Source organism: Apteryx rowi, unplaced genomic scaffold, assembly GCF_003343035.1.
Source record: "Apteryx rowi isolate R43461 unplaced genomic scaffold, aptRow1 scaffold_343, whole genome shotgun sequence".
Lineage (NCBI taxonomy): Eukaryota > Metazoa > Chordata > Aves > Apterygiformes > Apterygidae > Apteryx > Apteryx rowi.
The window spans coordinates 690,484-710,937 of record NW_020449897.1 but is presented as its reverse complement, the minus strand read 5'-3'; the positions used below and the strand labels follow the sequence as shown (position 1 = coordinate 710,937).

Below are 20,454 nucleotides of genomic sequence, written 5' to 3'. Positions count from 1 at the left end.
CAGGAGAGGTTTAAGGTGGCTGGCCCTGCTGCAGGACTAGAAAACATCCTGAAAGCTAGGTAACACCAGCTTCTTAACTCTCTGTGATTCTAATATGTCATCAAGTCAGAGAGTAAACTCCCCAGCCACCCAGACCCTTGTGTTCCCAGATAGTCACAACACAAACATTTCTTTCAGACACTGAAAACTTGCTCACACTTGCCATGTAGCAAGGATACATGGTGATTCTTGTCACATCTATATGCCAGGAAGCATGACTTCACAGTGACCATTTTCCAAGTCACCATGTAAGTCAAAATGCCCTTCAGGGATGCAGATGCAGGGCATCAGCTGGCCCCCATCTCTCCTGCAGAGAGAGCAGATCAGGGAGCCTCTACCTGTCTTAGCCCCCTTTCCATAAGGATGAGCTGCCTGCCAGCCAGCTTGCCCCACCTCTTGGGATGATTATAGCCAGTAAAATCCACTAGCAAGATTCAGAAGAGAACAACCGAGTCCCAGGCCAGCCAGAACAAACTACGTGCCTTGTCACGTCTCCCCCAGTTCTGCTCTCCTTGGCTGTGCAGTACCCAGCAGCTGGCTGGCTGAGTTGCCATCTCTGCCGTCCCTCTCCCATGGGCCAGGGCYACGTGTCTAAGTTGGAACATTATTTTCCAGTTCTAGGAAATTGGATTAAGAGTCAGAGAATACYGGCTGTTATTTACCTTTGATTAAAACCAGCCCTCCTTCCTCCTGGGCTAGAGAGGCCAATGTTGCTGTTATTTATTCTGCTGCCAAACCTGGAGTTCAAACCCTGCCCTGCGGCACTCAATAAAAGCCAACGCAGAGGGGGGATGTATGGCAAGCAAACAGGGAGGGCTGTGTGGGTGGAAGGGGAGTGGCTTTCCAGGCCACTAAGTCCAGTTTGTTTCTTTTGCAGTCAGGCTCTCACTCCAGCATAACCCAGGGTCAGGGCTAGAGCTGCTGCCCCAGTGGCTCACAGTGCTGAGACGGATCCAGCCAGGGTGGTCCTAATGAGGGCCTTTTGCCTCCATTCCTGTCTCCTGGCCCTCTCCCCTCAGCACCTCTCCCTCACCACACTCCCATTTTCACATGGCTCCCCTCTTTCTTTACCTCCTTCTCTATCTCCCTGTGCTAAGCCTCCATCTTTACTCTCCCCACTCCCATGATCTCTTCCTCACCTCTCTGCCTCTCCCACCTTTTACTCTCCTTCTCTGCCCCTCCTTCCCACTTTTTCCCCCCACCTCTACTTCTCCTTCCCTCCATTCTCCTCCTCCTCTCTCTCCCACCCCCTAAGCCACTATTCCAGGACAATAGAGCAGATGGCAAGCTGTTTGTTTTATATGTCCCTTTGGAAAATCAGCTCAGCTGTTGAATCTGCCACTTTTTCTAAAAACAGACGCCGTCCAACACTAGCTGAGCACTGGGGGAAAAGGAGGGGGGTATGGAGGGGCTCGGCTTCCCTCTCCACTGCATTGAGATCTTGTCTTTCTGCATCCTGCCCCAGGCCTGTGGGAAGCAGGTCTGTCCAAGAGCTTGGAGAAGAGCATTAGCCCCTGCACACAAGAAGAAACACCATCACAAATGGAGAGAGCCCGGCCAGCCTCTGCATCCATCTGCACTCAAGCCAAAGTTGATAGTAACAGGAGAAAACTGGGGCAGTGAGAAAGAGCCAGAGTTTGTACAGCACATTTATCCTGCCCAGTGCCACAGTGCACTGCTTCTCTGAGTGATCATATAAGCCAAGTCACACTGGGATCTCCCCAGGAAGGAGACACACTGCAGAGGAGAGGTTGATGCCCTTCCCCTCTTCTCTTCCTTTCCCTGTGCTTATCACCCTTCCTTTAGGCCTGCTGCTTCATGGTATTTGCAGGTAGAAACAGGTCTTTGCTTCTGATCCCTGCCCTCCCTGTGTCCAGGACAATCTCCTTCTCCCATTCTTTGATGTGAAAATACTGTCCCATTGTTCCTCTAAATCCTCCCCCCTTTCCATCCTATCTTTGGTTGTTAGGGCTTTGGGACAGGCACCACTTTTCTCCCTGTTCAGCACCAAGCACAAGCTGGCCTTGGGCCACAGCTGAGGCTGCTGGATTGTCTCCAGTGCAAATGCCAGATATTTCATGGCATACCTCTGCATGATGCACTGTGGCCAAAGGCAGCAGGTGCAGTTGTCTCTTTGCCCCACTTCTGGGGATGGGATGGGGAAGGCAGGGACTAAGACTAGCAGCATCCCTCCCCATCCAATTGCCCTGTTTAGTCCCACTTCTTCTGTTGCTAAAATCAACATTCTTCTCCCCAAGCAGCAGCAGAAGGGTCAGGGCCAGCAAATCCATGTACAAAGCACTCTGTTTAATTTGTTCTCAAAGTTCACTATGAATCAGATGCAGCTCCCAGCAAAACCAAGGGATGCTTGACCAAAGCACAGTCAGACACAACATCTGAAGAGGCTCCTTAGCCTTGCAAAATCCTGGAAGGCAATTTAAACATGAGAGATAGGCAAGCAGCCCATTCTCGAGGCCTGTAATTAATCACATACAGTTCAAACAGGGAGAGATGAGTTCCCAGCTTTCTTGGAGTCCAAGCTGGATCAAACAAGGAGCAACAGAAAATTCAGGCTGTCAAGGAACAGTCTTAAAGAGGCAATGCCAGCTGAGCAACAATGGCTTAGCTCCGCACTCCTTTAACCTCCCAGGTAATTGGGTGGAATGTCTAGAGGAAAAATTCCTGCATCAGCTGGTGAGAACAGAAACAATTATTTGTGCATTTGTGATACTGTTCTTCTTCCTGGCCTTGCTTATGTCTGTGGTAACAATCACATCATCTTCAGTGGAGCCATAAGCCCAGCAGTATTTGGGACAGAAGAAAGTCCCAATTAGCATCAGATCCTGTCTTTGGCACCAGCTGCTAGCAGGTGCCTAGGGGAGAACATAGGGATGGTTCATGCTTCTCTGTGCCCATGCAATTACTGAATGGAGTGGTCACCATCATTCGCCTTCGCATCCACCCGCAGAAGTGTGCTCTGATCCTTCCTCCTGCTGGCGCAAGCATTCACGCAGTTATATGAGAGGACAATTTAGGATAGAGAGCTGGGCAGGATGAAAACTAACTTGAACAAAAAGTTTAAAAACACAGTTTTAACCTTTCATAAAGTTGCACCCTAAGAAACAGAGATTGTCCCTCCAGTGATTCCTCCTGGCTCCTTCTATCAATGGTTAGAGTTACTTTTGGGCAGAGGGATCTTATCATCAGCTTGGGCTTAGTAGGAGTTTACTTCCACTCATTGTGCGGTTCTTTGTTTCTAATTAATTCAAAGCTGTGACTGACTCATTATCCTGTACCAGTGAGTTCTACAGTGTAACTACACACAGAGCCCACAGTTTACTGTTAAGACTGGGGGACAGTAAGGAAAAGAGTGCATGGTAGAGCACAGACATGAAGGTACATCACTGTAGATACAGCAATAGGAGTTCAAGCCTTGTTTTGGGTTCATTTGAAAGTGTAGATCCAATCACAGGAGTCAGAGAAGGCTGGTGCGTAGAGCCCAGGTGGCCAGTGGCACAAAGCAGCAACCCAGCTGTCTTCTACGGTTGTTCAAGGACTGAGAACAAAAAATAAATGAATGAATGAAAAGAGCTGTTGATCCCAACCCTGGGCTGTCTGAAGAGCCAGCATTGTAAGCAAAGGCAGAGGAAAGCTGGAGACCCAGAGGGCAAAACTGCTGTTAGGAATTTAGTGTAATTGTCAGATGAAAACATATCAGCTCTTTGGGGCATTCATTAAAAAAAAAAAAAAAAAAAAAAAAAGTGGGAGGCCAACAGCACTGAACAGGCCTGATTCCCACCTCTTTCAACATGACCTCTCACTCACAGACTGGCATCCACTGTGGCACTGGAGGGCTACCATTGTCCTGATCACAAAAACACCCAGAGATGGGGGTCCAAGCAACACCCCTTTTCCCACTGCTGCTGGGCAGTTCCCAAACAGCACTTTCAATGCAGAGCTTAAATTCCCTCCTAGGCCCTACTTGGTGGTTTCTTTCCTTCCAGCCTCCTTTCTTCTGGTTCCTATTTCTCACCTTTTGACTTCTGTTTAATAAACTGCTAGTCTTTTGAAGGTTGCATCTTTTGCAAGAGGCCTGGGAAGAGAGATGAAGGCTGTAATCCAGGTATGAGTTTGCTATATCTCCCAGCTGCTTACAAATCTGTTTTCCTTCAGCAGCGGAGTTGTTAAGAGGAGTTGGCACCAGAGACAGAAGCATTGTCTAGATTTGCTATTCTTCTCTCTCCCCTTCAAGCCTTTAGCAACAACTGCAGTTTCCCACCTATTTCAGCTAACTTCTCTTTTTCCCCTAAAGAAAAAGTAGTCATTAGCATTTTCTGAACTGTCAGCTAGGGGTTTTCTTATAAAAATTCTTCACAGCTAAAGGGAAAGTGAAGAAAAGATATTGGTAACATGAAAGACTCACTTAATACTTTACATTTCAAATACTGTAACTGTATTTTTTCCCTCCTCCCTTTTCTGGATCTTCAGTATACAGTTTAAACACCATTAATACTGTTCGTTGCTATGGTGTTGGGCAGGCTGAGGTCTCTGTGCTTGAAACCTTGAACTACACTTAATGTTGTACAATAGCAGGGTCATGCCAACACCTTTGACTTCAATCCCATTTTTCCCAGTAAAATGAAAAAAGCATGTCTTCATCCCTTCTAGTTCTTGGGACAGGCTTTCTACTGCAATGGGGGTGGGGAGGGGAATAAAAAAGAAAGAAAAAAATTCAATAGAGGCAGGGGAACCTTTGCAAAATCTTTAACTGTTACATCAGAAAATCATGAAGGAGAAGAAAACAGTAGACAGTCCCCTGAAAAGTTTCACGTGAGATTGTTCCTCATTTTCCCAAGCAGCTAAACATTTTAATAAACTAGGAAAATGAGACTAAAACCACAACATCTGACAGCAAGCCCCAAGAGCAGGAACCATTCCTGAAACTAATTTTAACTCAGGTTTTAACACTGATCAGATTTCAAGGGGAGAATGTCCCCTTAAGCTGTCTCTCTGTTCTTATAGAGATCCTAGTTCCTTTTGTTGGTTCTGAGAAGCAATTTTCTTTCCAGCGCATTGCTGTTGCAGGCATAACAGAACTTTCTGTCATTCATTTCTCTACAGCCCAAGAAATGCCTTGCCCAAGACATCTTCTCATCTGTTCTCAGTTTCCTTGTGAGAGAAGGCATATTCCACAGAAGTGGTACCTACTGCTTCAGCAACAAAGTCCTGTCTTAGACTGATCCCTCTGAAGCCCCTCAAGGATTCAACCTACTTAACATCAGATCTTCAGTCATGCAAACAGCAACAGGCCAGTTCAGACTGGCTGAGGCTGGGCTCCAAAGTGGGCTTCCAACTTCTGTGTCTTGCTTTTCCTCAAGGAAGTGAGTCTGCTGTATCAGTTTCTTCTCCAGGCACATGAATCGCATTGTGCTTTGACTGCCAGCAGGACTTCTACAAATAGGACTGGCTTTTTAACCCAAAGGTTTGATTAACCCAAAGGTTTGACAGTTTAAATGGGAAAAAAAAGGAAAATATCCGAGTATTGTAGATTTCTCTTCCAGACTCTCGTTTTTCTACATGGAAGCATTTTTCATCTTCTGGCTAAGTTTAAACCAAGTCATTTGTCTTATAGCCAGGACTTCAAACTCCTCTGTGTGTTGTACCTGTCTTCCAACAGTTGGGCGTCTCTACTTTGAACTACATGGTTCCTGACTTCACGTAGCTGTGTGAGACTAGTGTTTTTCACTACTCAGAGTAGTCATTGGCATCACTAGTCCCTGTCCATGCTCAGGAAGAATTTCCAGTTCAAAGCCACATTGTGCAAGACAAGAAAGCAGAGCTCTCTGCTGCTTCACAAGCTGGCTAATGCCTATAAGAATGACCAGACTGGGAAACATTTGTCCTTTCATCTGGAGATTACAGGAAACTTTCATAGACCCCAGCAGTGTGTTCTGAAATACTCTTTAAAGAGAAATACCTGTTTGTGGCTTAAGTGCGCAACTGGCATTGAAAACAGCCTCTTTGCCTTCCAACTTTCCAAGGAACATTCTCTGCCAACCATTTAACCATATGTACAAGCTAAAAATGTCACCAGGGTTCATTCCCCAGTGATCAGAATTGTCCAGGTGTCATGCCAGGCTCTGTACTGAAAAAGGGACTCTGCACAAATGTGCCAGAAAACTCATAACCTATCTGGGACTGGTCCTTCTCCCTGTTGCACTCAGCAGGGATGGAGGGGTGGGGAGGGGGAGGGAGAAAGATGTTTTTAGCATCTAGAGGAAAGAAATGCAAAGATAAAAAAGCTTTGCCTTGCTGTTTCCATTCCTTCAGGACTTAATTTTTTGTTCAGGGGCACAGGGAAGATTATAAAGCTGTAACCTCTAATCTGCTCCTGAGCGCTCCTTCTCCATCTCTTCTTTTCTCCTCTCTTTCAGCCAGTTTTAATCCTTTATGTCTCTTCTCTCACAGGTAGGAGCTGGAGTCTAATCTCCAACGACAGGTTGGTAATTAGAGCAAAAGATTATCCTGACCCCATATCAAGAAGGTAAAAAGAGAGAGGAATAATATAGGGCCATAAAAGAGCAAGCCTTCAATGTTCAGTGCAGAAACCATCTTCCTCTCTGCCTCTCTCCTCCCATCCCATCCTCCCCATCCCACACCCTCTCCTTTGTCCCATCAGAGGGGGATTCCTTATTCTTCTCTACTTCTTGCCCATCTGCCCTTTACAGGGGAGTGCTTTTTCAGCACTATTTCAGCACAGAAATGGCCACATTCTCCTTCCATGTAGGGTGGTCAGAATCAGACCTTGACTAAGCAGACAATCAGCCAAGGGAACGTGGCTGGGAAGAATTGGCAATGAGGCACACACAGGTAGGTGTGGAGGAAGAGGGACTGCTTGGACAGGCTGGAGCAAAGATATGTTATCAACGACCCTCAGTCAGGTACAGGGTACCCCTACCCAGGGCCTTTCTAGTCCAGCAGGATGAATCCACAGCGAGGGGCAGCAGGCCCCCATCTCTATCCAGATGCTCAACCCTTGCTTTGTTCAAGAAGGCATACCGCTCCTACCCCTTGTAAGCATCCCAGCAGAGAGGGAAAGCCATGTGTGTGTGTCCAGCCCATGTTATTCATCTTTGGCACAGATCTCTCTTGTCTTATGTCACCAGTACTCAGCAAAGACCAAAAAAGCCATCACACAGCCCCAAGGCCATCATTGCAAGGGGGAAGTTGGGAGCACCACGCTTATTCAGTGTCCCACCCTCTAAATGCACAAGGTGAATGGAGATCACCAGGAGACTGTTGCTGAGGCTGACATCACCAGCCAACAGGCTGCAAGCACCAGGAGGTGTCTGGATAGAGGCGGCAGTGAAGTGATCGAAATCTGCTGGGGAGAGAGTGAAGGAAGGTCAGGTGACAGCTCTTACCACAGTGCAAAGCAGAAGAATGGATGACTTGTCTCTCATGTCCCACCCTACACCAGATGCTCTCCTTGCAATGCAGTGCTCTGGGACTGGTTGCACATCTCAAGATGTCTCATCTGGGCAAAGCTGAGCAGACAAGCCTCACTCTAGCAGCTGGGTCCAGCCCTGGCCCATGTTAGCCCAAGCCCATGACTCACTCCAGTCACAAGCAATGATATAGGCAATGCAGCAGCACATGCTGCATGGTTCTCTTGACGCTCTTTTCATTGCCTTACTGCTTTGAACCCCTGCAATCTCCAGCCAGGAACTTCCCACTAGTGCTCTGCAAATAACAACTTTAGGTTTGCTCACTCAAAGCAGAGAAGATAAATCAAAGAACACTTTTGTTTGCAGTCAGCCTGAAATAAACCTTTTTCTTTTTTCTCTTCCTTTTTCTCAGAAAAACAAAACAAAACAAAAAAGAATTTCCTTTCCTGAGTTCAAAAAAATATTTCAGTTCCTGTCCCATAGGGTAGAGGTTAGCATGTTCAGCCTCAAAATGTGAAGCAAACCAGCAATACATTTGGCTCTGGAACTGTCCAAATAAAATGTTTTGATCCCCCTTTTTTCCCACTCATCCAAAAGGGTTTGCAAAGTATGTAAGCATTCATAAGCAGCTTAAAGCTGTGCCTCCACCTAGTAAGCCATGTGACTGCAAGGTTTCTGTCCCCCATTCTAGACCTCCTGCATCCTATTTGGCTGCCTCCCACTCCCAGCCTATTGGCTGATGGCTCTAACCATAGCAATCCCCAGAGTGCTTATGCCCCATACCTTGAGGGATCCTCCTGGGGTGAGAAGGGGCTGCTGAGTTCAATAACATTGAGCTTGTTCTCAAAGACACCATAGCTGAGGGTGACCTGCAAAGAGGGGTGGGGAGGAGGGAGCAGGGAGGGTGACGTGATGAGTTTAAGAGCAAGGAACTTGCTTTGGGCTGCAGAACTTCCCATCCTGTTCCTTCTCTGCTGGCTTGGCCTCTACCTTCCTGTCCTCCTTCCCATGATGGTCCACCATGCCAGCCCTTTACCCTCCTTACCCCTTACCCCCACACCCCTTGTTATCTCCCCCTGTGAGGCAGACATTATGCAAAACCCCTTCCCCAAGCACACAGCAGCTCTCCTTGTCCTGATGCCATGTTCCCCTAAGGACTGCCCCCTGCAATCCTCCCTTCAGTTCCCATAAACTTGCTCCCCACCACCAATCCAGGGTGCACTGTGACTGGCAGGTGTGCTGCTGACAATGTCTGCCCCTTCCTTCAGGGAAACATTTTTCAGGAGGCCTGAGGAAAAAGCAGGCAATTGATTCAATCCTCATCACTGCCACCAACTAGGTAATGTGCCAATCAGCTCCCCTCCTCCATTTCTCCTTCCTCACACACCTCTCTCTTGCTCTATCCCCCTGCTCACCTGCTGTGTGAGCTGAGTCGAGGGGATGAGCTGCAGGTTCTCCAGGTGGGAGTGGAAGAGTGAGTTGGACAGCAGCTGCCCACCAGCTTTGCACTCAATTATGTAACCCATGGTGCAGTCATCTGGCAAGCGGATAAGCTCTGAGGTGCTCAGGAAGTTCCTGCCACTGGAAGAGAGCAGGACTGCATGGGTTAAGACAAGTGTGGAGGGATATATAGGCATCCACTTGTGCTGGAGATAAGAGAAGGACTTAAGTGTGGACCATAGCAAACATTGGAAATAATACGCAAGAAATCCTTGAGTCCTGCCTGCAAAGAAGTGGGGATGTGTTTGCTCTTCAGCCACCCCCAACCATGCCGTCCCACCAGTTGTCCAGTGCTATGCCTGATACCTATCCAACTCCTCAGTCAGCTGATTCAGAGAGCTGACAGTTTTCCAAATTACTTTTCTGCCTGTTTGGTGAGCTGCACAGATTCATTGAGGGGGTCTGACAAGCTAGCACAAGAGAAGCAGTGGCACCACATAGCCAGGATGAGGAGGGAAAAGGGAACAGGGCAGTCTCTTTCAGCGGGAATTAGCCAACCATTGGCTCCACTGTAATGTAACACCACACTCTTGGCCATGGTTTAATGACAGGGTAAACCCAGCGTTAAAGCTCCTGCAATTGGAAACAGCCACATGGCACAAAGCACTGTCTACTATAACACCCCTTGGCTAGTTCTAATATGTTTAGAACATTCAAATACAATAGTGGCAGACTTTATGCCAGGTTAAGAATTGTCTATCCATGCCACTTTAATTTTACCCTGGATCAGAGATCATCTTCCTGTCTGGATCTAGCATAAACTGTGTATCATGTGTTTCAGCTAAACCGATGCAAACAGGATCGTGGGCCACCTGGTGTGGATCAGATCTGTCTTTCTGGGTATGCACAGCTTCAATTAAGGGTGGCACAGCCATTGCCTATGGGCACATGTGCTTATGGCCTGTGATATGACCTAGGGCATACTGGAAAACATCATCTTGCGCTAACAACAATCATTGTAGGCTGGGCTATCAGAAGATATCAGACCTACTTCTGTTCTCCATGCACCAGGCTGAGGAATTGACACTGGAGACTGGAAGAAGCTGGAGAGGATTTGAGGTGAGGGAACTGGGAAATCAGCTCAAGAGGGAGGAAGAGGGAGTTTCAAGGAAGCACAGTAAGGGGAAAGGAAATAGGCAGACAGGGAAAGTACTTAGTAAACAGTCAGAGGGGGCTGAAAGAAGTGGGAAGGAGTGTGGGGGAATAACCAAGAGCTGAAAGGAATTGGGGAAGGAGGAGTATGTCATCCTATCATCATGTTTGCTGACATGCCTACTCTTGCCTGCTTTTAGTAAGGTGGCAGACCCACCCAGTACATCCTTCCTCTGGTCTCACATGCTTGCAGACACATAGCACATGGCACTCTGCACCCTTGCAAATACCACATACACAGCTCCAGGTCTTGCAATGACAGGTATTTATGTGCATCCATGTTCCTTACCCCCAGGGGTTCATATACCCACCAATTGCACAGCTCACCTGGCCCAAGGCGCCATCTTGTTTGCCAGCTTGCGACTGATGCAGAATCCAGCCCCTCCTGTGGCAAACCAGAAATGCACAGACTTCTGGAGAGAAACAGCAGAGACAGTCAAGAGCAGTGGCTCAAATGATACCATACTCCCTGAAATGGGAATGCTAGAAACCAAGTTTTGATGCAGAGATGAACAGAGCCCCATTGTCATCTTCCTAACTGCTGCCCAGAACAAGGTCTTGCTGGTAATACAGCACAGATTTTGACTTCCTCACGTGACTGGGAAGCCAGGATAATAGGGCATAATACAGCACTGCAGTTCCCCTCTCAGCCAAAGGCAAAAAGAGCAAGCAGAGGTGGGGGGTCCACTGGCCAAATAACGTCACTTGTGCTAAAGAAGTCTAACTGGATATCCAGGCTGAACTCTGCCAACTTGTTAAAACAGAGTTGGTCAATTTGGCAGCAGCAGGTGGGCTACCCAGTGCAGACTTGTCTTCTTGCAGATGGGTACCCAAAGGCACAGCAGCAACATGGGCCATCATTTCCTTCCTCTGGGTGGCTGCCATCAATGCTACAACATTCAGACAAGACAAGCAAGTTTTCAGCTGATGCCTGTGGCTCTTTGGACCTTTTTCATCATGGTACACCTCAGTCAATGAGCCAAAGCATTAAAAACAACCCATTCCCCTCCATCCCTGCCACGAGCCATGGGCTGTACCGTCTTGTTGTTAGGCAGTGTTTCAGAGGCACGGATGGGTCGGTTCAGGCTGGGTTTCCCTAGGTAGACATCCCACACTGCAGAGTAGGAAGACAAGAGCTTCAGGAGGGCCTGAGGGTTCAAATAGTTGTCATCATCCAAGTGGCAAAACCAGCTGGAGGGAGATGGTAATGAAGACACAAGAGGTTTTCAATAAGGAGGGTGCCTCTTTCTCTCAACGGCCTGCCATACAAAGGTGCTGAGCAGCAGCACACTGACTTGATTTCAAAGCGCCTGGGATCACACACACCCACAGTGCCCGACTTCCTTCTTTCCTCTGGGAAAAGAGCCCCAACAGGGATAAAGTGCCATCCTCCCTCCCCACTCAGCCTCATACTGATACTTTTCCTCAGCAAATGGTTGCCTGCCAATTAGCCTGCCCCGTGGGACCCATGTCCACACAAGCTCACAGCTGTGCCACCCCAGCAGCCCATGGCAGCCGTGGCTCACCTTTGGCTGCTGGCCAGAAATGCGTCGAACTCTGCAGCCATCTTGCAGGAGAGGGCAAGGTGGCTATGCTCAGCAGAGCAGCTGGTGAACACCACGTGGTCACCTGTAAGGAGAGAGAAGGCTATCGCTCAGGGCTGGCCTGCTTCGCGTGGTCCTGGAGAGGAAACCCTCTGGGCAGGAGGGAAGGGGAGTTCAAGGCCGGCCTCCTCACAGCCCCTTGAACAGGCATCCAAGCCCACTGCCATGTGGGTGCTTTCTCCCACCCATTTAGCTCTTCAACTCATAAACCCCAGGCTGTTCACTCCACGCAAGCCTTGCTCTGAAGACCACTCCTTGCTCTTTTGCTTCATGGCTAGATTTCACCCCATGAATGGCACAGTGGTGAGAAGAGTCTACTCTTCAGTTTATCAATCTACTTTTTCCCACTGCCATCACTGCACCTTGCAAAGACACATAAGTCCCATCCTTCCCATCACTAGGAGCTGATACCCAGGGAAAGTGGAGCATCTTGCCCAGGGTTACAACCTGGCTTTGCCAAATTGCCTGTCAACCACACTTCCACCCTGCCCACTGTTAGCTAGGATATAGGGACTGCAGGGTTTTCTCCAAGGCTGCTTGTACTGAGTGGCTTTTGCCTGAGGACATTTTAAGGCAGACAGTCTCCTATCTTGAGTCAGACACTTGCCCTGGGGGGAGCCAAACCACAGCAAATCATCACTGCTCAACCTGGTGGGCTCTGCAGGGCTCTCCCATGGGATGTGGCAAAGAGGGTACTCCACCATGCAGAGCTGGCATGGGAGAGCCAGCCTTCATGCAGGACCCCCTCCAAAGGCCATGAAAGTTAAAAGGCTGAAGGTAAGGAGGAGGACACAGTGTTATAGGAAAGGTGATTACCCATTCTCCTTTTCAGAGCTTCGTCTTCTTCATCAGTGAAGACATATGTCTGGGGAAATTAGAGAAGGAGGTCACTCTGAGGCCTGGAGCTGGAGCTGCTCTTGGCTGCTCATCTGCTCTTCCCCTCAGCCAGACACGCACTCCACACACGCATGCTGCAGTAGCCCCTCTCCCAGCCCCATGCCAGCCTCTGTGCCTCACTCTCTTCCAGGCACCAGGCAGCAGCTGGACTCCCTGTCTGGGCAGAGAGATGGCTGGCATGGCTGGCTGCCCCATTGTCCCCTCTCCCCCAACAGCGCTGGCCCTCTTCTCACTTTCACAGCCAATTAATCCTCTTAGAGCCCCATGCTCTGCTCGCAGGAGGTGCAAACAGGCCCCCACACTGCCCCTCTTGCCCTCCCATTGCTTTAAGCTGCTGCTCTCCCATGTACGAAAAGGGGAGGGAGGGGCAGTTTGGCCAGGAAAGTGGTTTTCCTTTGGCTCAGGTGAGCGAAGGGAAAAAGAGTTCAAGTCTCCAAGTGCCCCTCTCCAAGAGGAGCTCAGCCAGATGGTGTGCAAGGGGACAGGCACAAGGCAGCCTGGGTCACCTTTTCAGTGCATGTCAGGGCTCTCCCACTAAAGGCACTGGGGGTATGCTGGTCAGCACTGGCTGAGACCACACGGATGGAAGCTTTGCTTGCTCCTGGACAATCCCAAAGCTGGTCCCAGCATGCAAGGGCCTGTCTTGAGGAGAATGGTCAGCGCCTCCTTTGTCACCACATGAACCAACTGCCCTGAGCTGGCACCAACCATGCTTGTGTCACTTCATTTTTCCCAGGGGTCTGCTGCCTTGGGACAGGGGGACCTGTAACACTGCATGAGGGTGTGAGGGAGGCTGGTTTAACTTGTAGTTGTAGAAAAATGAAAGCATTGTGGTCAGAGGCAGCTCAGGTTAAAAGGGGAACATCTGTTTGTGTGTTAAGTGCGTATAGCCCCCTGCCGCTTCCCTGCCACCTCCTCTTCCTCCGCCCTCCAGGCCCCTCTAATCCCCCTCACTGCCATTATGTGGCACATCTCCCCCTGTTCAGGGCCAGGCAGGGATCAGAGCTCAGGCAAAAAAGCTCCCCTCAGGCAGAAAATGAGCTTTCACAAAATCAAAAAGGAGTCACAAGCCTTAAACTGTCTCTCCACCAGCTGCCCACAGGCTGGTTAAACACAGCACCTGGGCAGGGACAAAGGGGAAGAGGCAGACAGACGACAGCTCGTAGGAGCTGTCATTGCGTCAAAAGGCTCTGACAAGGAGACAAGTCCTTACCTCCCCATCTCCCGACATCTACCCAGCATTCAGGCTGAGTGATGTGCCCCCATCAGAAAGGTGTGGGAAGAGAAATTCTCCAAACACAAAAGGAAGGTAGTGAAGGACCCTCAGAAACCATCCGGCTCTGGAAGAGATGGCAGCACCAGAATTAAGAGGATGGTCTCATTATGCCAAATGTGTGACTTGTACTGACTTGGTGAATTACCCTCCAACAGCCGAATGGCAGTAACTGACTGTGCATACCTTCCTACCCCTCTCCAGTGGTTAAAATCTCTTATTTTAAACCACTTTAAAGGTGATCACAGGAAAGGAAGCAATTAGCTAAGTCTCAGGTAAAGCAGTCACTCTGGATCAGGTGACTATAACTTAATGTTCAGACAAGACAGGAATTCTCAGTGACGTGATTTTCCTTGAGAGCATATCAAAGCCAGAAATTTCCACTATGAAAAATATTTCATCTTAAGAAAAAAATCTGAAACCATTGAAATTTTCTGACATAAAAAAAAAAACAGAAACAGTGCTGCTTGAAATGACTTGCTTAGAAATATAAGACCAAGTAGAAAACATGTACATAATAAACATCATCTTCCAATTGACCTAAAATAGGGACCTTTCTCTTTTCTCAGATTTTTTACTTGTGAAAATCTTCTGAGGTTCCCACTTTCCTCTTGATGTGAGATGGAAAAAAGGTTTTTTTGAAGACACCTTATATGTTTCTGCAGGAACCCAAGGATGAAGGAGCATTGTCACCAAGGGGAACATCAGCATCTCCAAAAGAAATGCAAAGAGGGGGGCATGAGTGTGTGTGGGAGGCAAATCTGCCTTCTCCATCTCCCCTGCCCGGAGGGGATTTGTTCTGGCTATGCAGGTCTTTCTCAAGGAGACACCAGCTGCTCTTGTTCATACTAATGGAGCCTAGAAGAGATTCAGAAGGTCAATCTGCGCACACAGACTTATTCTCCCTGTTGGGGACATGGGAGCAGAGGTGTCTCTGCAGGCAAATGGGGTGGACAGAAGCAGCCTCCCCACCATATGCTCTGTTCTGTGCTTCACCAGACTCTCAGTGGGGCCATGCATGGTCTCCCATAGTGCCTCTCATTGTGGTGCCTCTGCGCTCAGGGACTACCCACAAGTCCATTCTCGCAGGTGGCCCAGCGGGCTCACAGTGCAGCCATTCAGCCACAGTTTCCCGCTCCCCTCCTGCCCAGCGTCCCCCCAGCACAGTTACTCCTGCCTGCGTAGAGGGGAATCACAGAGTCCCGCTTTCCAGTGCGCACAGAGCTGGCCAGGACAGTCGTCACTTCTGCTATGGGGGAGCTGATCCGGGCCTGAGGAGTGGTGCAGAGTGGAAGGCATCCCCCAGTTCTGGAGCAGATGAGCTGGGACAGTTGAGTGGGAGAGGATGCCTGCCAGATCGCCAGCGCTAGCAGAAACCTGAAGCCACTGGTGTCAGACAGCCTTGCCTGGCAGCTCTCTGTGAACAGAAGTGCCCATGTAATGGTAAACACTGGGCTTTGATGCCCGCTCAGCCCAAATTAGGAGCGTAGCCTAACAAGGAAAAATTAGGAAAAGGGAATAAATATGTGGAATCTGGCAGTCCAGGTCCACATGCATCTCCCAGGCTCCAAGGATATCCTTTCTCCAGGCAGAAACAGCCTGCAAAATGCAAACACATCAGCAGAGTTGAAAGTACAGCTGACCAGGAAACTGTTCCCCTGCCTGGAGAATATGTTTGAGATTCGAAATCTCCAATGTGTTCACAACACTGAAAATGCGAAAAACATTTCAGGATGGGTTGTTCAAAGGTTTCATTTCAATCAGTTGGGTGTTTGGGTTTCTAAAAGAAGAAAGGTACTAGAATTAGTTTATATTACCAAATAAAATGCTATTTCAGACCAGAAACCTAGACCTTTCTCTCTCAAAATTATAGGGCTAAGAATGTCAAAATGCTTTCCAGCGTAACAGTCATCAAAACTTATATTCAGAGGAAGTCTTTCCCAGGGAAAAGTCCTTTCATTGAAATACCCTCCCTATCAAGCTCCAGTGGAAAGTTTGTCATGGAGTAGTCCTCAAGAAACAGAGCATGGTCCAGCATCTAGTGAAGAGCACCCATCCCATATTTCCCTGTCTCTCATTAGCTGCCTATCTTCTCTTCTATTTAAACAATACAGTTTTAGGAAATCTCTCTCTCTCTCTTACTGTGTACCTGACTGAGTCCAACATATAGGACTCTTAATTGGGCCCCTGGACTCTCTTCTAACCGTAAAGATCACAGCTGGTCCTGCCTCCTGTTATAGTCACCTAGGCCTAGCCTTTGAGGTCCAGGTTGCTTCCTCTGGGAGGACACTGTGCAGATCCCAGTATCAGGAACACAGCCAGATGCTAAGACTTCCCAGCTGGCCACCTGCACAGAAGGCCCCACTGGATCAGTAGCCAGCCATGAGTTATGGCCAGTGAGATAGCAAGACCAAGGTCAGCCCTAGGAGGAGGTAATCCCTGCAAGTCAGTGCTTCTGAGACCTGAGTCACTTAAGACTCTGAGACTGTCACTTAAACGTCTGTTTTTGTTTATCCATAAAGCCTCGTTAGGAGGATATCTGGTATCCTAGCCCTGGCCCCACAACCATTAAATGCCCTTTGCAAATTGAGAGCTCTCTCTTTTTTTTCTAAGCAAGAGCTTCTATCTTGCTGATTTTTCAAAATCTAAAACTTGCCCACCTCCAAAAAACCCTCCAACAGTTTATTTCAAGAAAAAATGAAGGCTTTTAACTCTCATATACTTCTCTTTACCCCCTCCTTCCCCTGCCCTCAAGGCCATTTAGGGGAAAAAAAAAAAAACAGGAAAAAAACAGGAAAAGTTGACAGTGAAAAAAGAGGAAAATATGGAACTTGCAGAAAAATTTGATATTAATGAAAAAAATATGTTTAAAAATGACTAAGTCTCCTGTTCTAGCCTCCCCTTGCCATTTTCCTGCTCAGTCTGTGAAGCTTTCCTACATGCCAGTAGCAGCACTGAAAATTCAACACCACTGTTGGAGGTGAAGCTCTTCACAGGTTTGGGCATAGTTTGTCTGCCATATACCCCACGCACAGAGGGTCAGACAAGTTTGGGGAGCTGCTATCTAATTCTTGTTGTCAGCAGGATGGCCAGATGTATGTTTGTCAAATACATGAGGAGGGAAAGGTGAACTGCCTCTTGCAAATCCACTCCAAACAGCCCAATCTCAATATCTTATTGCCAGTGCTCAGCCTGTCCCATAGTACAGCTACACAGTTGAGTTTGGTTTCTCCAAAGAGCCGTTGGGCTGAGGGCAGGCGAAAGCAGATAGGAGAAGTGTATCTTGAGGAGGAAGTAGGGTATCTCAGATGCTAACACAGACACCCATACAGGAGAGGAAGCATGCTCAAAATAGGACACAACTTCCTGCAGCAACCGCAGCAGACCAAACAGTTGCAGCACCATAAAGTGGAAAACCACTCTTACCCAGAAAACCCTGCATCACTTCAAACACTCTGCTACCCCATACGTCCACCCCCTTCTCCCTTCCTCACTGAGGCCTGAATTTGTCTGTTAGCCACATGTTACACACAGGCAGAAACAACAAAACCTTTGGGGACAGCCGCAGGATTTTTTTTCTTTCTTGAAGAGTAGCTCTGCAAGGGAGTGGAGGCAAGGCAGAGAAGTACCATTTCCCCCAAGGTCCTGAGGTTAGGATTTGGCAGTGATTGAAAAGCGGAGTTTGTAGCCCAGACCTCTGATCCCTAGCCAGCTGGGCTGCTAGAGAGCCTGGAGCCTGCACCAGTGTACGGAAATGAAAGCTCTTCCAAGTGCAAGGAAGTACAGCCCAGGTAATAGGGGGCACTTCTGCCAGTCTGCACAACGCCACTAGTCATGGATACACATGCCCTACATCAGTTCTTCTAGCAGGAAGCAAAACTCTCCAACCTTTCCTTAGCAAAGGGGGAAAACATCAGGGCCCAGTTAAAAAAGTCAGATATATGCAAATGTCACCTCAAGAGCGTGCACACAAGGTGATCTGCCAAGAAAACAAGGGATTGATTATGCTGATATGCACAGGAGGGAATAAGGCTGCAGACACCCCTCCTGCACACCCATCCTCTTCGGCCACTTCCCCTCATGCCCACATCCTCCAGCCTCTGCTCCCCTATGTGCTGCACTACGCCATCCAAGGGTGAACTGTGCCCAGGCGCAAGGCAGGCATCATGGTCTAAGTCTGGGAGGGGCCACTCTACTTGAAACCTAGCAAACACATGTTGCTTGGATGTAGAAAGCCACCATTTCAGACAGGCTTGGGAAGGTCTGTGCTTTCAGACTGGTGTGGCCCAGGCAAACCATCATCCCCAGTGTTACTAGATAAAAAACAAAAGTAAATCCCTCCCCCCAGCACAAGGCCAAGGAGTTAGGCTTATGTTAGGGGCAGCTGATGCCTGTCTAAGAGCACTTATCCTCCCAGCCTTTGTGGGAAGAGCCCACACAATGCCTTCAGTCTTCTGCTGGCCCTTCCCTTGAACCAGTGAAACATTTTGGTGGGTAGCATCCACCTTTCAATGTGAACAGAGGTGAAAATTAGGGGAAATAAAAGAAAGTACTTGGGGGGACTGCAATGTCCAGCCTCCACTTCCTTTGGCCTTTATCCCTCTCCACAGACATCCCATCCATGCCCTGCCACCAAACACCCCCTCACTAGTCCAGATCAACACACTCACTTGCTCTCTTGCCCGAGATATCCACGTGTCCAGGAGCAGCTCCATCCTGCTCTGGTGAAATCTCTTGGTTGTCTTCACAGCTATGAAAATGTCCTCAAGCTTCAGACCTCCCCCAGTCCTGTATTCATCCTGAGGATGGGCTTGCAGGTCCTTCCGCCTCCTGCCACCACCTTCTGCAACATCCTGTGGGCTCACTTTGGCCCATTGCTCTGTATTCTCTGACATCCCTTCTCTGAGCCCCAGGGACCGGGCTGTTTCTTGAGCCCCATGGTGCCTTACAGAAAGGAGAGCCATGCTGACAAGGAAAACAGCGGCTCCAGACAGACCACGGATGAGCCGGCGGTCCATGGCTCCTGAAATGTTCCCACCGCAGCCAGAAGCCTATCAGACAAGGACAATTTCTGCCTCTACCTCCGCGTGAATCTGTCCACTCTTCTTTAAGCCTCTGACAGGGCAGGACACGCTGAGAGTGAGGTCCAGATAGGATGTAGCCAAGAAATGGGACAGATGTGGACCAGAAAGCAAAAAAGAAAATTCACAGAAACCTAAGGGCAAAGCCAAAGAGACAACAGCCCCTGAGCTTAGAGGTGGAGGAGGGAATCTCTACAGACCAAGGAGACTTGATTACCCAGGCAGGCAAGGACAGGAGACAGGGAAATACTCCAAGGCAACTGGCAGGTGGCTGGCACAGCCTGCCATGTGGGAAGCAAGCATCCCCACTCCTGCTGGAGATGCTGAGTCCCAGGCTAGAGATAGAAAGCAGGAGTAAAAGAGATTGGCTCCATCAGTGAGAAGTCTGGACCGAAGCCATCAGGTCCCCAGCAGACACCAGCCCGTGCATCCAAGCCAGGGGCTGCAGGGCGGAGGCAAACAGCCAGAGCAGGGCTGCAGGGCAGGGGCCAGGTTCCATGCGTACGGCGGACCACAGGACTGTCTCACCACCTGCTCCCTCTGTGTGCAGCTTGCCCTTGCTCCCTGCCAGCCCCAGCCCCGGCCTCGGTCCCGCCTCCGGGCATGGGGCGGGGCACCAGCCCCGGTGGAGGAAGAGGATGGAGAAGGGAGGATGGAGGAAGAACGGGGGGAGGTCTGAGTCTGAAAGTGGGCTTGTCGCATCTGCAGTGCCAGGGCAGCCATTCCCAGGCTGGGATCTCTCCGGTGTGACAAAGAAGCTGATCTGCAAGGACAAACCTGTTGCTTGATTGTTTTCTCCATTCAGTAAAAATCTGGCTCAGTCTCTGCATGCAAGAGGGGTTCCCTGCCTTACAGGGGAGGCAGGATGTGGGTGCAAGCCCTGCTCAGCCCTTTGCTGGAACATCAGAAAGGGAGGGTGGAGCCAGATGCAGGCTGGGAGGTAGAAGGGAGCAAAGCAAGTGAAGTTAAGGTGTGGGGTCCTAAACTGTTCTTGGGAGGAAACATGTTTCTCCATGCATGCCCCCTGAACTTTTCCCATTGGCACTGCTCTGAATTACTTTCCCTGCCCTTTTACCCTACCCTGCCTCCCCAAATCGGGGCTATGTGTCCCCTGCTGCTCTCTCCGCATATACCCCAGAGTCTCAGACTAGGAGCTCACCCCTGCTTCTGAAACCCCTGTCTCCCCAAACCATGACCCCAACCCTGTCACCTTCGAAGGTCCCTTTCCCTCTGCCTCTGGCCACCCTCCCTCCACATCTCACACCCCCCACCCAGGAGGCCTGGCTCTAGCCTGAGGGCAGTCTGCTGCCCAGGTGGCTGCAGAGCCAGTGACGCTCACAGAAATAGGCAGGGGGCACCAGCAAAAGAGAGGGGAGGCCTAGTGCCTCCCTTTTGGTGTCTGTGCCTCAGCATCACTGCTGGGTTTTTATCCCACCCAGGTTCTCACCCCCTCTTAGCTT

At 49.3% G+C, this 20,454-nt stretch overlaps 1 protein-coding gene across 7 annotated transcripts; it reads right to left on the bottom strand.

The window, feature by feature from the left end:
- Positions 1-3,360: 3,360 nt before the first annotated feature.
- MFNG (MFNG O-fucosylpeptide 3-beta-N-acetylglucosaminyltransferase) lies at positions 3,361-19,545 on the bottom strand. Of its 7 annotated transcripts, none has more exons than XR_003254701.1 (9): positions 18,584-19,545; positions 12,560-12,608; positions 11,666-11,768; positions 11,177-11,330; positions 10,467-10,552; positions 8,903-9,068; positions 8,271-8,356; positions 6,418-7,423; positions 3,361-3,595 (listed from the first exon to the last, which is right to left on the bottom strand). XR_003254701.1 is itself a non-coding variant. In XM_026072582.1 (9 exons), exons 1-8 carry the CDS (start codon positions 18,929-18,931, stop codon positions 7,354-7,356), a joined length of 1,062 nt encoding a protein of 353 aa, XP_025928367.1. In that variant the 5' UTR covers positions 18,932-19,545; the 3' UTR covers positions 3,361-3,595; positions 7,329-7,353. The 7 variants fall into 7 exon arrangements, 5 of the variants coding, with proteins under 5 accessions (XP_025928367.1, XP_025928366.1, XP_025928368.1 ...); XR_003254702.1 differs by having other exon boundaries at positions 7,298-7,423; XM_026072582.1 differs by having other exon boundaries at positions 7,329-7,423.
- Between the last annotated feature and the right edge of the window lie 909 nt (positions 19,546-20,454).

Coding starts and splice junctions, on each gene's coding strand:
- MFNG (XM_026072580.1), bottom strand. CDS start 18,931: ATGGACCGCCGGCTCATCCGTGGTCTGTCTGGAGCCGCTGTTTTCCTT. Junction 11,331..11,665: donor TTTCTGGCCAGCAGCCAAAG/GTGAGCCACGGC, acceptor ATCTCCCTCCAG/CTGGTTTTGCCACTTGGATG. Junction 7,587..8,270: donor CCCCAGGAGGATCCCTCAAG/GTATGGGGCATA, acceptor TTGTCTGCTCAG/CTTTGCCCAGATGAGACATC.